The sequence below is a fragment of the Cucurbita pepo genome, chromosome 20 (genome assembly GCF_057944985.1).
Source record: "Cucurbita pepo subsp. pepo isolate OVF chromosome 20, ASM5794498v1, whole genome shotgun sequence".
Lineage (NCBI taxonomy): Eukaryota > Viridiplantae > Streptophyta > Magnoliopsida > Cucurbitales > Cucurbitaceae > Cucurbita > Cucurbita pepo.
In genome coordinates, this window is record NC_141817.1 from 11,393,752 (window position 1) to 11,408,461 (window position 14,710).

The following is a 14,710-nucleotide window of genomic DNA, read 5'->3' on the forward strand; positions in this document are numbered from 1 at the left end:
TAAACTTGAGCGTTCCTTACAGATTCGTCGAAAAAGATCGAAAGAAACAAAGGTTTTCAGATAGTGATTCGGGTGCCTCCACGAGGGTCTTTTCATAAGGGTAGAGGTTGTGAAGTCTTATCGACACGAGTAAACGTTTTTTTTCTTCCATATTTTAAGCTTAGGACAATCTTTAGTGGATATGGTATGATACTAAAACAAGAAAACAACTTTTCAGATCAAGTTAACGACCCTGTCTCAAAGGGGAAAAAAGTTCCTATGTTAACACCTATGGAATTTGAGTGCAAAATGGCCAGGAAGCGAAAGTGCAAAAAATTCGTATTTTAACCATTTATATGTGTAAGGTTCTTAAACTTGAGCGTTCCTTACAGATTCATCGAAAAACATCGAAAGAAACAAAGATTTTTCAGATAGTGATTCGGGTGCCTCCACGAGGGTCTTTTCATAAGGGTTGAGGTTGAGAAGTCTTGTCGACACGAGTAAATGTTTTTTTCTACCATATTTTAAGCTTAGGACAATCTTTGGTGGATATGATATGATACTAAAACGAGAAAACAACTTTTCAGATCGAGTTAACGACCCTGTCTCAAAGGGGAAAACAGTTCCTATGTTAACACCAATGGAATTTGACTGCAAAATGGCCCGGAAGCGAAAGTGAAAAAAATTCGTATTTTAACCAATTATATGTGTAAGATTCATCAAACTTGAGCGTTCCTTATAGATTCGTCGAAAAAGATCTAAAGAAACAATAGTTTTTCAGATAGTGATTCGGGTGCCTCCATGAGGGTCTTTTCATAAGGGTTGAGGTTGAGAATTCTTATGGACACGAGCAAATGTTTTTTTTCTTCCATATTTTAAGCTTAGGACAATCTTTAGTTGATATGGTATGATACTAAAATGAGAACATAAATTTTCAGATCGAGTTAACGACCCTGTCTCAAAGGGGAAAAAAGTTCCTATGTTAACAACTATGGAATTTGACTGCAAAATGCTGCGGAAGCAAAAGTGAAAAAAATTCGTATTTTCACCAATTATATGTGTAAGATTCTTAATTTTGAGCATTTCTTACAGATTCGTCGAAAAAGATCGAGAGAAACAAAGGTTTTTTCGGATAGTGATTCGGGTGCCTCCACGAGGGTCTTTTCATAAGGGTTGAGGTTGAGAAGTCTTGTCGACACGAGTAAATATTTTTTTTCAACCATAATTTTAAGCTTAGGACAATCTTTGGTGGATATGGTATGATACTAAAACGAGAAAACAACTTTTCAGATCGAGTTAACTACCCTGTATCAAAGGGGAATAAAGTTCCTATGTTAACACCTATGGAATTTGACTGCAAAATGGCCCGAAAGCGAAAGTGAAAAAAATTCACATTTTCACCAATTAAATGTGTCAGATTCTTAATCTTGAGCGTTCCTTACAGATTCGTCGAAAAATATCGAAAGAAACAAAGGTTTTCAGATAGTGATTTGGGTTCCTCCATGAGGGTCTTTTCATAAGGGTTGAGGTTGTGAAGTCTTATCGACACGAGTAAATATTTTTTTTTCTTCCATATTTTAAGCTTAGGACAATCCTTAGTTGATATGGTATGATACTAAAATGAGAAAACAACTTTTCAGATCGAGTTAACGACCCTATCTCAAAGGGGAAAAAAGTTCCTATGTTAACACCTATAGAAATTGAGTTCAAAATGGACCGGAAGCGAAAGTGAAAAAAATTCATATTTTAACAGATTATATATGTAAGATTCATTAAACTTGAGCGTTCCTTACAGATTCGTCGAAAAAGATCGAAAGAAACAAAGGTTTTCAGATAGTGATTCGGGTGCCTCCACGAGGGTCTTTTCATAAGGGTAGAGGTTGTGAAGTCTTATCGACACGAGTAAACGTTTTTTTTCTTCCATATTTTAAGCTTAGGACAATCTTTAGTGGATATGGTATGATACTAAAACAAGAAAACAACTTTTCAGATCGAGTTAACGACCCTGTCTCAAAGGGGAAAAAAGTTCCTATGTTAACACCTATGGAATTTGACTGCAAAATGCTGCGGAAGCAAAAGTGAAAAAAATTCGTATTTTCACCAATTATATGTGTAAGATTCTTAATTTTGAGCATTTCTTACAGATTCGTCGAAAAAGATCGAGAGAAACAAAGGTTTTTTCGGATAGTGATTCGGGTGCCTCCACGAGGGTCTTTTCATAAGGGTTGAGGTTGAGAAGTCTTGTCGACACGAGTAAATGTTTTTTTTCAACCATAATTTTAAGCTTAGGACAATCTTTGGTGGATATGGTATGATACTAAAACGAGAAAACAACTTTTCAGATCGAGTTAACTACCCTGTATCAAAGGGGAATAAAGTTCTTATGTTAACACCTATGGAATTTGACTGCAAAATGGCCCGAAAGCGAAAGTGAAAAAAATTCACATTTTCACCAATTAAATGTGTCAGATTCTTAATCTTGAGCGTTCCTTACAGATTCGTCGAAAAATATCGAAAGAAACAAAGGTTTTCAGATAGTGATTTGGGTTCCTCCATGAGGGTCTTTTCATAAGGGTTGAGGTTGTGAAGTCTTATCGACACGAGTAAATATTTTTTTTTCTTCCATATTTTAAGCTTAGGACAATCCTTAGTTGATATGGTATGATACTAAAATGAGAAAACAACTTTTCAGATCGAGTTAACGACCCTATCTCAAAGGGGAAAAAAGTTCCTATGTTAACACCTATAGAAATTGAGTCCAAAATGGACCGGAAGCGAAAGTGAAAAAAATTCATATTTTAACAGATTATATATGTAAGATTCATTAAACTTGAGCGTTCCTTACAGATTCGTCGAAAAAGATCGAAAGAAACAAAGGTTTTCAGATAGTGATTCGGGTGCCTCCACGAGGGTCTTTTCATAAGGGTAGAGGTTGTGAAGTCTTATCGACACGAGTAAACGTTTTTTTTCTTCCATATTTTAAGCTTAGGACAATCTTTAGTGGATATGGTATGATACTAAAACAAGAAAACAACTTTTCAGATCGAGTTAACGACCCTGTCTCAAAGGGGAAAAAAGTTCCTATGTTAACACCTATGGAATTTGACTGCAAAATGCTGCGGAAGCAAAAGTGAAAAAAATTCGTATTTTCACCAATTATATGTGTAAGATTCTTAATTTTGAGCATTTCTTACAGATTCGTCGAAAAAGATCGAGAGAAACAAAGGTTTTTTCGGATAGTGATTCGGGTGCCTCCACGAGGGTCTTTTCATAAGGGTTGAGGTTGAGAAGTCTTGTCGACACGAGTAAATATTTTTTTTCAACCATAATTTTAAGCTTAGGACAATCTTTGGTGGATATGGTATGATACTAAAACGAGAAAACAACTTTTCAGATCGAGTTAACTACCCTGTATCAAAGGGGAATAAAGTTCCTATGTTAACACCTATGGAATTTGACTGCAAAATGGCCCGAAAGCGAAAGTGAAAAAAATTCACATTTTCACCAATTAAATGTGTCAGATTCCTAAATTTGAGCGTTCCTTACAGATTCGTCGAAAAATATCGAAAGAAACAAAGGTTTTCAGATAGTGATTTGGGTTCCTCCATGAGGGTCTTTTCATAAGGGTTGAGGTTGTGAAGTCTTATCGACACGAGTAAATATTTTTTTTTCTTCCATATTTTAAGCTTAGGACAATCCTTAGTTGATATGGTATGATACTAAAATGAGAAAACAACTTTTCAGATCGAGTTAACGACCCTATCTCAAAGGGGAAAAAAGTTCCTATGTTAACACCTATAGAAATTGAGTCCAAAATGGACCGGAAGCGAAAGTGAAAAAAATTCATATTTTAACAGATTATATATGTAAGATTCATTAAACTTGAGCGTTCCTTACAGATTCGTCGAAAAAGATCGAAAGAAACAAAGGTTTTCAGATAGTGATTCGGGTGCCTCCACGAGGGTCTTTTCATAAGGGTAGAGGTTGTGAAGTCTTATCGACACGAGTAAACGTTTTTTTTCTTCCATATTTTAAGCTTAGGACAATCTTTAGTGGATATGGTATGATACTAAAACAAGAAAACAACTTTTCAGATCGAGTTAACGACCCTGTCTCAAAGGGGAAAAAAGTTCCTATGTTAACACCTATGGAATTTGACTGCAAAATGCTGCGGAAGCAAAAGTGAAAAAAATTCGTATTTTCACCAATTATATGTGTAAGATTCTTAATTTTGAGCATTTCTTACAGATTCGTCGAAAAAGATCGAGAGAAACAAAGGTTTTTTCGGATAGTGATTCGGGTGCCTCCACGAGGGTCTTTTCATAAGGGTTGAGGTTGAGAAGTCTTGTCGACACGAGTAAATGTTTTTTTTCAACCATAATTTTAAGCTTAGGACAATCTTTGGTGGATATGGTATGATACTAAAACGAGAAAACAACTTTTCAGATCGAGTTAACTACCCTGTATCAAAGGGGAATAAAGTTCTTATGTTAACACCTATGGAATTTGACTGCAAAATGGCCCGAAAGCGAAAGTGAAAAAAATTCACATTTTCACCAATTAAATGTGTCAGATTCTTAATCTTGAGCGTTCCTTACAGATTCGTCGAAAAATATCGAAAGAAACAAAGGTTTTCAGATAGTGATTTGGGTTCCTCCATGAGGGTCTTTTCATAAGGGTTGAGGTTGTGAAGTCTTATCGACACGAGTAAATATTTTTTTTTCTTCCATATTTTAAGCTTAGGACAATCCTTAGTTGATATGGTATGATACTAAAATGAGAAAACAACTTTTCAGATCGAGTTAACGACCCTATCTCAAAGGGGAAAAAAGTTCCTATGTTAACACCTATAGAAATTGAGTCCAAAATGGACCGGAAGCGAAAGTGAAAAAAATTCATATTTTAACAGATTATATATGTAAGATTCATTAAACTTGAGCGTTCCTTACAGATTCGTCGAAAAAGATCGAAAGAAACAAAGGTTTTCAGATAGTGATTCGGGTGCCTCCACGAGGGTCTTTTCATAAGGGTAGAGGTTGTGAAGTCTTATCGACACGAGTAAACGTTTTTTTTCTTCCATATTTTAAGCTTAGGACAATCTTTAGTGGATATGGTATGATACTAAAACAAGAAAACAACTTTTCAGATCGAGTTAACGACCCTGTCTCAAAGGGGAAAAAAGTTCCTATGTTAACACCTATGGAATTTGACTGCAAAATGCTGCGGAAGCAAAAGTGAAAAAAATTCGTATTTTCACCAATTATATGTGTAAGATTCTTAATTTTGAGCATTTCTTACAGATTCGTCGAAAAAGATCGAGAGAAACAAAGGTTTTTTCGGATAGTGATTCGGGTGCCTCCACGAGGGTCTTTTCATAAGGGTTGAGGTTGAGAAGTCTTGTCGACACGAGTAAATGTTTTTTTTCAACCATAATTTTAAGCTTAGGACAATCTTTGGTGGATATGGTATGATACTAAAACGAGAAAACAACTTTTCAGATCGAGTTAACTACCCTGTATCAAAGGGGAATAAAGTTCTTATGTTAACACCTATGGAATTTGACTGCAAAATGGCCCGAAAGCGAAAGTGAAAAAAATTCACATTTTCACCAATTAAATGTGTCAGATTCTTAATCTTGAGCGTTCCTTACAGATTCGTCGAAAAATATCGAAAGAAACAAAGGTTTTCAGATAGTGATTTGGGTTCCTCCATGAGGGTCTTTTCATAAGGGTTGAGGTTGTGAAGTCTTATCGACACGAGTAAATGTTTTTTTTTCTTCCATATTTTAAGCTTAGGACAATCCTTAGTGGATATGGTATGATACTAAAATGAGAAAACAACTTTTCAGATCGAGTTAACGACCCTATCTCAAAGGGGAAAAAAGTTCCTATGTTAACACTTATGGAATTTGACTACAAAATGGCCCGGAAGCGAAAGTTAAAAAAATTCATATTTTAACAGATTATATATGTAAGATTCATTAAACTTGAGCGTTCCTTACAGATTCGTCGAAAAAGATCGAAAGAAACAAAGGTTTTCAGATAGTGATTCGGGTGCCTCCACGAGGGTCTTTTCATAAGGGTAGAGGTTGTGAAGTCTTATCGACACGAGTAAACGTTTTTTTTCTTCCATATTTTAAGCTTAGGACAATCTTTAGTGGATATGGTATGATACTAAAACAAGAAAACAACTTTTCAGATCAAGTTAACGACCCTGTCTCAAAGGGGAAAAAAGTTCCTATGTTAACACCTATGGAATTTGAGTGCAAAATGGCCAGGAAGCGAAAGTGCAAAAAATTCGTATTTTAACCATTTATATGTGTAAGGTTCTTAAACTTGAGCGTTCCTTACAGATTCATCGAAAAACATCGAAAGAAACAAAGATTTTTCAGATAGTGATTCGGGTGCCTCCACGAGGGTCTTTTCATAAGGGTTGAGGTTGAGAAGTCTTGTCGACACGAGTAAATGTTTTTTTCTACCATATTTTAAGCTTAGGACAATCTTTGGTGGATATGATATGATACTAAAACGAGAAAACAACTTTTCAGATCGAGTTAACGACCCTGTCTCAAAGGGGAAAACAGTTCCTATGTTAACACCAATGGAATTTGACTGCAAAATGGCCCGGAAGCGAAAGTGAAAAAAATTCGTATTTTAACCAATTATATGTGTAAGATTCATCAAACTTGAGCGTTCCTTATAGATTCGTCGAAAAAGATCTAAAGAAACAATAGTTTTTCAGATAGTGATTCGGGTGCCTCCATGAGGGTCTTTTCATAAGGGTTGAGGTTGAGAATTCTTATGGACACGAGCAAATGTTTTTTTTCTTCCATATTTTAAGCTTAGGACAATCTTTAGTTGATATGGTATGATACTAAAATGAGAACATAAATTTTCAGATCGAGTTAACGACCCTGTCTCAAAGGGGAAAAAAGTTCCTATGTTAACAACTATGGAATTTGACTGCAAAATGCTGCGGAAGCAAAAGTGAAAAAAATTCGTATTTTCACCAATTATATGTGTAAGATTCTTAATTTTGAGCATTTCTTACAGATTCGTCGAAAAAGATCGAGAGAAACAAAGGTTTTTTCGGATAGTGATTCGGGTGCCTCCACGAGGGTCTTTTCATAAGGGTTGAGGTTGAGAAGTCTTGTCGACACGAGTAAATATTTTTTTTCAACCATAATTTTAAGCTTAGGACAATCTTTGGTGGATATGGTATGATACTAAAACGAGAAAACAACTTTTCAGATCGAGTTAACTACCCTGTATCAAAGGGGAATAAAGTTCCTATGTTAACACCTATGGAATTTGACTGCAAAATGGCCCGAAAGCGAAAGTGAAAAAAATTCACATTTTCACCAATTAAATGTGTCAGATTCTTAATCTTGAGCGTTCCTTACAGATTCGTCGAAAAATATCGAAAGAAACAAAGGTTTTCAGATAGTGATTTGGGTTCCTCCATGAGGGTCTTTTCATAAGGGTTGAGGTTGTGAAGTCTTATCGACACGAGTAAATATTTTTTTTTCTTCCATATTTTAAGCTTAGGACAATCCTTAGTTGATATGGTATGATACTAAAATGAGAAAACAACTTTTCAGATCGAGTTAACGACCCTATCTCAAAGGGGAAAAAAGTTCCTATGTTAACACTTATGGAATTTGACTACAAAATGGCCCGGAAGCGAAAGTTAAAAAAATTCATATTTTAACAGATTATATATGTAAGATTCATTAAACTTGAGCGTTCCTTACAGATTCGTCGAAAAAGATCGAAAGAAACAAAGGTTTTCAGATAGTGATTCGGGTGCCTCCACGAGGGTCTTTTCATAAGGGTAGAGGTTGTGAAGTCTTATCGACACGAGTAAACGTTTTTTTTCTTCCATATTTTAAGCTTAGGACAATCTTTAGTGGATATGGTATGATACTAAAACAAGAAAACAACTTTTCAGATCAAGTTAACGACCCTGTCTCAAAGGGGAAAAAAGTTCCTATGTTAACACCTATGGAATTTGAGTGCAAAATGGCCAGGAAGCGAAAGTGCAAAAAATTCGTATTTTAACCATTTATATGTGTAAGGTTCTTAAACTTGAGCGTTCCTTACAGATTCATCGAAAAACATCGAAAGAAACAAAGATTTTTCAGATAGTGATTCGGGTGCCTCCACGAGGGTCTTTTCATAAGGGTTGAGGTTGAGAAGTCTTGTCGACACGAGTAAATGTTTTTTTTCTACCATATTTTAAGCTTAGGACAATCTTTGGTGGATATGATATGATACTAAAACGAGAAAACAACTTTTCAGATCGAGTTAACGACCCTGTCTCAAAGGGGAAAACAGTTCCTATGTTAACACCAATGGAATTTGACTGCAAAATGGCCCGGAAGCGAAAGTGAAAAAAATTCGTATTTTAACCAATTATATGTGTAAGATTCATCAAACTTGAGCGTTCCTTATAGATTCGTTGAAAAAGATCTAAAGAAACAATAGTTTTTCAGATAGTGATTCGGGTGCCTCCATGAGGGTCTTTTCATAGGGGTTGAGGTTGAGAATTCTTATGGACACGAGCAAATGTTTTTTTTCTTCCATATTTTAAGCTTAGTATAATCTTTAGTTGATATGGTATGATACTAAAATGAGAATATAAATTTTCAGATCGAGTTAACGACCCTGTCTCAAAGGGGAAAAAAGTTCCTATGTTAACACCTATGGAATTTGACTGCAAAATGCTGCGGAAGCAAAAGTGAAAAAAATTCGTATTTTCACCAATTATATGTGTAAGATTCTTAATTTTGAGCATTTCTTACAGATTCGTCGAAAAAGATCGAGAGAAACAAAGGTTTTTTCGGATAGTGATTCGGGTGCCTCCACGAGGGTCTTTTCATAAGGGTTGAGGTTGAGAAGTCTTGTCGACACGAGTAAATGTTTTTTTTCAACCATAATTTTAAGCTTAGGACAATCTTTGGTGGATATGGTATGATACTAAAACGAGAAAACAACTTTTCAGATCGAGTTAACTACCCTGTATCAAAGGGGAATAAAGTTCCTATGTTAACACCTATGGAATTTGACTGCAAAATGGCCCGAAAGCGAAAGTGAAAAAAATTCACATTTTCACCAATTAAATGTGTCAGATTCTTAATCTTGAGCGTTCCTTACAGATTCGTCGAAAAATATCGAAAGAAACAAAGGTTTTCAGATAGTGATTTGGGTTCCTCCATGAGGGTCTTTTCATAAGGGTTGAGGTTGTGAAGTCTTATCGACACGAGTAAATGTTTTTTTTTCTTCCATATTTTAAGCTTAGGACAATCCTTAGTGGATATGGTATGATACTAAAATGAGAAAACAACTTTTCAGATCGAGTTAACGACCCTGTCTCACAGGGGAAAAAAGTTCCTATGTTAACACCTATGGAATTTAAGTGCGAAATGGCCCGGAAGAGAAAGTGAAAAAAATTCGTATTTTCACCAATTATATGTGTAAGATTCTTAATTTGAGCGTTCCTTACAGATTCATCGAAAAATATCGAAAGAAACAAAGGTATTTCAGATAGTGATTCGGGTGCCTCCATGAGGGTCTTTTCATAAGGGTTGAGGTTGTGAAGTCTTATCGACACGAGTAAATATTTTTTTTCTACCATATTTTAAGCTTAGGACAATCCTTAGTGGATATGGTATGATACTAAAATGAGAAAACAACTTTTCAGATCGAGTTAACGACCCTGTCTCACAGGGGAAAAAAGTTCCTATGTTAACACCTATGGAATTTGAGTGCTAAATGGCCCGTAAGAGAAAGTGAAAAAAATTCATATTTTCATTAATTATATGTGTCAGATTCTTAATCTTGAGCGTTCCTTACAGATTCGTCGAAAAATATCGAAAGAAACAAAGGTTTTCAAATAGTGATTTGGGTTCCTCCATGAGGGTCTTTTCATAAGGGTTGAGGTTGTGAAGTCTTATCGACACGAGTAAATGTTTTTTTTCTTCCATATTTTAAGCTTAGGACAATCCTTAGTGGATATGGTATGATACTAAATCGAGAAACCAACTTTTCAGATCTAGTTAACGACCCTGTCTCACAGGGGAAAAAGGTTCCTATGTTAACACCTATGGAATTTAAGTGCAAAATTTCCCGTAAGAGAAAGTGAGAAAAATTCGTATTTTCACCAATTATATGTGTCAGATTCTTAATCTTGAGCGTTCCTTACAGATTCGTCGAAAAATATCGAATGAAACAAAGGTTTTTAGATAGTGATTTGGGTTCCTCCATGAGGGTCTTTTCATAAGGGTTGAGGTTGTGAAGTCTTATCGACATGAGTAAATGTTTTTTTTCTTCCACATTTTAAGCTTAGGACAATCCTTAGTGGATATGGTATGATACTAAAATGAGAAAACAACTTTTCAGATCGAGTTAACGACCCTGTCTCACAGGGAAAAAAAGTTCCTATGTTAACACCTATGGAATTTAAGTGCGAAATGGCCAGGAAGAGAAAGTGAAAAAAATTCGTATTTTCACCAATTATATGTGTAAGATTCTTAATTTGAGCGTTCCTTACAGATTCATCGAAAAATATCGAAAGAAACAAAGGTATTTCAGATAGTGATTCGGGTGCCTCCATGAGGGTCTTTTCATAAGGGTTGAGGTTGTGAAGTCTTATCGACACGAGTAAATATTTTTTTTCTACCATATTTTAAGCTTAGGACAATCCTTAGTGGATATGGTATGATACTAAAATGAGAAAACAACTTTTCAGATCGAGTTAACGACCCTGTCTCACAGGGGAAAAAAGTTCCTATGTTAACACCTATGGAATTTGAGTGCTAAATGGCCCGTAAGAGAAAGTGAAAAAAATTCGTATTTTCATTAATTATATGTGTCAGATTCTTAATCTTGAGCGTTCCTTACAGATTCGTCGAAAAATATCGAAAGAAACAAAGGTTTTCAAATAGTGATTTGGGTTCCTCCATGAGGGTCTTTTCATAAGGGTTGAGGTTGTGAAGTCTTATCGACACGAGTAAATGTTTTTTTTCTTCCATATTTTAAGCTTAGGACAATCCTTAGTGGATATGGTATGATACTAAATCGAGAAACCAACTTTTCAGATCTAGTTAACGACCCTGTCTCACAGGGGAAAAAGGTTCCTATGTTAACACCTATGGAATTTAAGTGCAAAATTTCCCGTAAGAGAAAGTGAGAAAAATTCGTATTTTCACCAATTATATGTGTCAGATTCTTAATCTTGAGCGTTCCTTACAGATTCGTCGAAAAATATCGAATGAAACAAAGGTTTTCAGATAGTGATTTGGGTTCCTCCATGAGGGTCTTTTCATAAGGGTTGAGGTTGTGAAGTCTTATCGACATGAGTAAATGTTTTTTTTCTTCCACATTTTAAGCTTAGGACAATCCTTAGTGGATATGGTATGATACTAAAATGAGAAAACAACTTTTCAGATCGAGTTAACGACCCTGTCTCACAGGGGAAAAAAGTTCCTATGTTAACACCTATGGAATTTGAGTGCTAAATGGCCCGTAAGAGAAAGTGAAAAAAATTCGTATTTTCACCAATTATATGTGTCAGATTCTTAATCTTGAGCGTTCCTTACAGATTCGTCGAAAAATATCGAAAGAAACAAAGGTTTTCAGATAGTGATTTGGGTTCCTCCATGAGTAAATGTTTTTTTTCTTCCATATTTTAAGCTTAGGACAATCCTTAGTGGATATGGTATGATACTAAAACGAGAAAACAACTTTTCAGATCGAGTTAACGACCCTGTCTCACAGGGGAAAAAAGTTCCTATGTTAACACCTATGGAATTTGAGTGCAAAATGTCCCGGAAGAGAAAGTGAAAAAAATTCGCATTTTCACCAATTATATGTGTAAGATTCTTAATATTGAGCGTTCCTTGTTGGATAGAGGGATAGTGAAAGAGATAGGAATAGATGAGAATAGATAGAAACTGCAGTGTTTTATTAATGTCTACTGACTTGATACCTAGAGGGTTACACAATTCCAGTATTTATACCTAATACACTAGACCAGAAATAGTAAATCATGCAAATCTAGATAAATTCAAATCTACTAACAATCTCCTAAAATCTCCTAAAATCTTGGTAGTTTGAATATTTGAATCATATCTCAACTACTTCAAATCATATCTTCATTTTGAATACTTTGAATCATATCTCAACACTCCCCCATAATTCAAAGTTGCAGATGTAAGTACAGAGCTTTTCTTCTGACAAGGCCTTCTTTAGTATGTCTGCTTTAACCCGTACAATGTCTGTCTCAACTTGTATACCTTTGTTTCTTTGTCTTCCTTTATAAATCCCTCTGGCGGTGTTACATAAACCTTTTCTTTTAAATCTCCATAAAACTTTTCGTTTGGTAGGTCAACCATATCCCATGTTCCATATTTCTTAACGGACTGCATCTCTACTGCCATGGCTTTCTTCCTGTCTTCTTTTTCAGTTGCTTCTTCATAATTCGGGTATGAAATAGTAAGAGCAAACTGACATGATGCATATATGTCAGCTAAAGATTTATACTTCCTTGGAGGTGTCTCATCCGAAAGTTCTTCAAGAGAAGAATTGCTATTAAGTGAAGCTGAAGATGATGAATTTGACACACTTTGTGTTGCAGTGGATCCACTGGGAGATGCACTGGAGTTGACCCTTGTCTCTTCATTTGAGGAAACTTCAACTGTAATATTTTGCTGCTCCTGTTCTTTACTCCAATCCCAACTCACGTTTTCATTAAATATTACATCTCTTCTAACTAAAATCTTTTCACTAACGGGGTTGTACAGTTTATATGCCTTTGATTGAGTACAATAGCCAATGAAAATGCATTTTTCAGATTTTTCATCAAGCTTTTGACGAGTTTGAGTATGTTTCAAAGCATAAGCAACACAACCAAAGACTCGTAAATGACTTACAGATGGTTTCCTTCCATGCCATGCTTCATAAGGAGTTCGATTCATAACTGCCTTTTTTGGTGAGATGTTTAATAGATAAACAGATGTTGCTACGGCTTCGGCCCAAAATTGGTTTGGAAGTCTCCTTGCTTGTAACATACTTCTTGCCATGTCCACAATAGTTCGATTTTTTCGTTCAGCGATTCCATTCTGTTCTGGAGTGTAGGGAGCTGTTAATTCCCTTTAGATGCCCTCTTCTTCACAAAAGAGATTGAAATCTTTAGATATGAACTTGCCACCTCTGTCTGTGCGAAGAACTTTAATGTGACAGCCACTTTGGTTCTCTACCATAGCTTTAAAAATCTGGAACTTCTGAAAAGTTTCTGACTTACGTTGTAGGAAGTAAACCCAGCTCATGCGACTATAGTCATCAACGAATAGTAAAAAGTATATACTTCCACCCAAGGACTTCGTTTGCATTGGCCCACATAAATCAGCATGAATTAGTTCTAGATAATGTGAAGCTCTTTTAGCTTTTCCAACAGGAAAGGACTTCCTAGTCTGCTTGCCATAAATGCATCCTTCACATAAATTAGTTGAGTCAATTCTTGGTAATCCGAAAACCATACCTTTATCCCTAAATATTTTCAGGCCGTTCATATGAAGATGTCCATATCTGAGATGCCATAATGTTGAATCATCTTTCATGCTAGGAGTAAGAGCAAAATCCTCCATGTTAGAAACATCAAGTGGAAACATCTTATTTGAAGTCATGGCAATTTCAACTTTATGGCCTGATTTCTTATCTGTGATGACACATGCGTTATCATCAAATAGAACTGAGTGTCCTCTGGTCATCAATTGTCTAACGCTCAATAAATTGTACCCTAAATCAGGTACAAATTGAACATTATCTAATTGTTTTATCTTACCGTGACTGGTTTCGACTTTCACTGTACCTTTTCCTTCAACTTGCATCTCTTTTGTATTTCCAAGTTGCACCTTAATCTTTTGCGTCTCATCAAGCTCTTTGAATAAGGATTTGGTGGCTGTCATATGGTTCGAGCATCCGCTATCAACAAACCCTAAGCTACCTTTTTCCGAATTAGTATCCATGCACGCTACAAACAACTTTTCTTCTTCTTCTTCATTCTCTGCTGCAAAATTCATTTGTTGATTTTTATACCAACAATCAGATTTTGTGTGACCATACCTTCTACAATGGTAACATTGTATGACATTCCTTTGTTCATTGAATTGTCTCTGTCCATCACTTCTCCAACTGTTATCACGACCACCATGGAAGTTGCAAAATCCTCCTCTTCCACGACTTCTACCTGCTAAATGAATATTTTCTCTTTCGTTATTGGTTGTCTCCTTCACTTGTAGTGCCTTTTCTTCGTTTCTTTCTGATGCTCTATTGATTCTTGCCTCATGAGCCTGAAGCGAGCCCATCAGTTCATCAACGGAGAGTATGGATAGATCCTTAGCTTCTTCTATGGCGGCCACCACATGGTCAAACTTTGGAGTCAAGCTTCTCAACACCTTTGCAACAATTGTTTCGTTTGAAATTTTCTCTCCATAGGTACGCATCTGACTGACTATTGCCATTGATCTTGACAAAAAATCAGCAATTGATTCGCCATTCGTCATGAGTAGAGTTTCAAAATCACGTCTTAGAGATTGCAATTTCACTGTCATGACCTTTGAGTCTCCTAGAAACTCATTCTGTAGAATTGACCATGCCTGCTTTGATGTGGTTGCTGCTGCAATTCGTGAAAAATTAGTCTCATGAACTGCTTGCTGAATAATGAATAGAGC

General features: G+C 35.8%; 1 protein-coding gene across 1 annotated transcript; it reads right to left on the reverse strand.

Annotated features, from left to right (window-relative positions):
* Positions 1-12,226: 12,226 nt before the first annotated feature.
* Positions 12,227-13,060, reverse strand: LOC147786564 (uncharacterized). Its single transcript, XM_087120510.1, has one exon. The coding sequence runs from the start codon at positions 13,058-13,060 to the stop codon at positions 12,227-12,229; it is 834 nt and encodes a 277-aa protein (XP_086976636.1).
* Between the last annotated feature and the right edge of the window lie 1,650 nt (positions 13,061-14,710).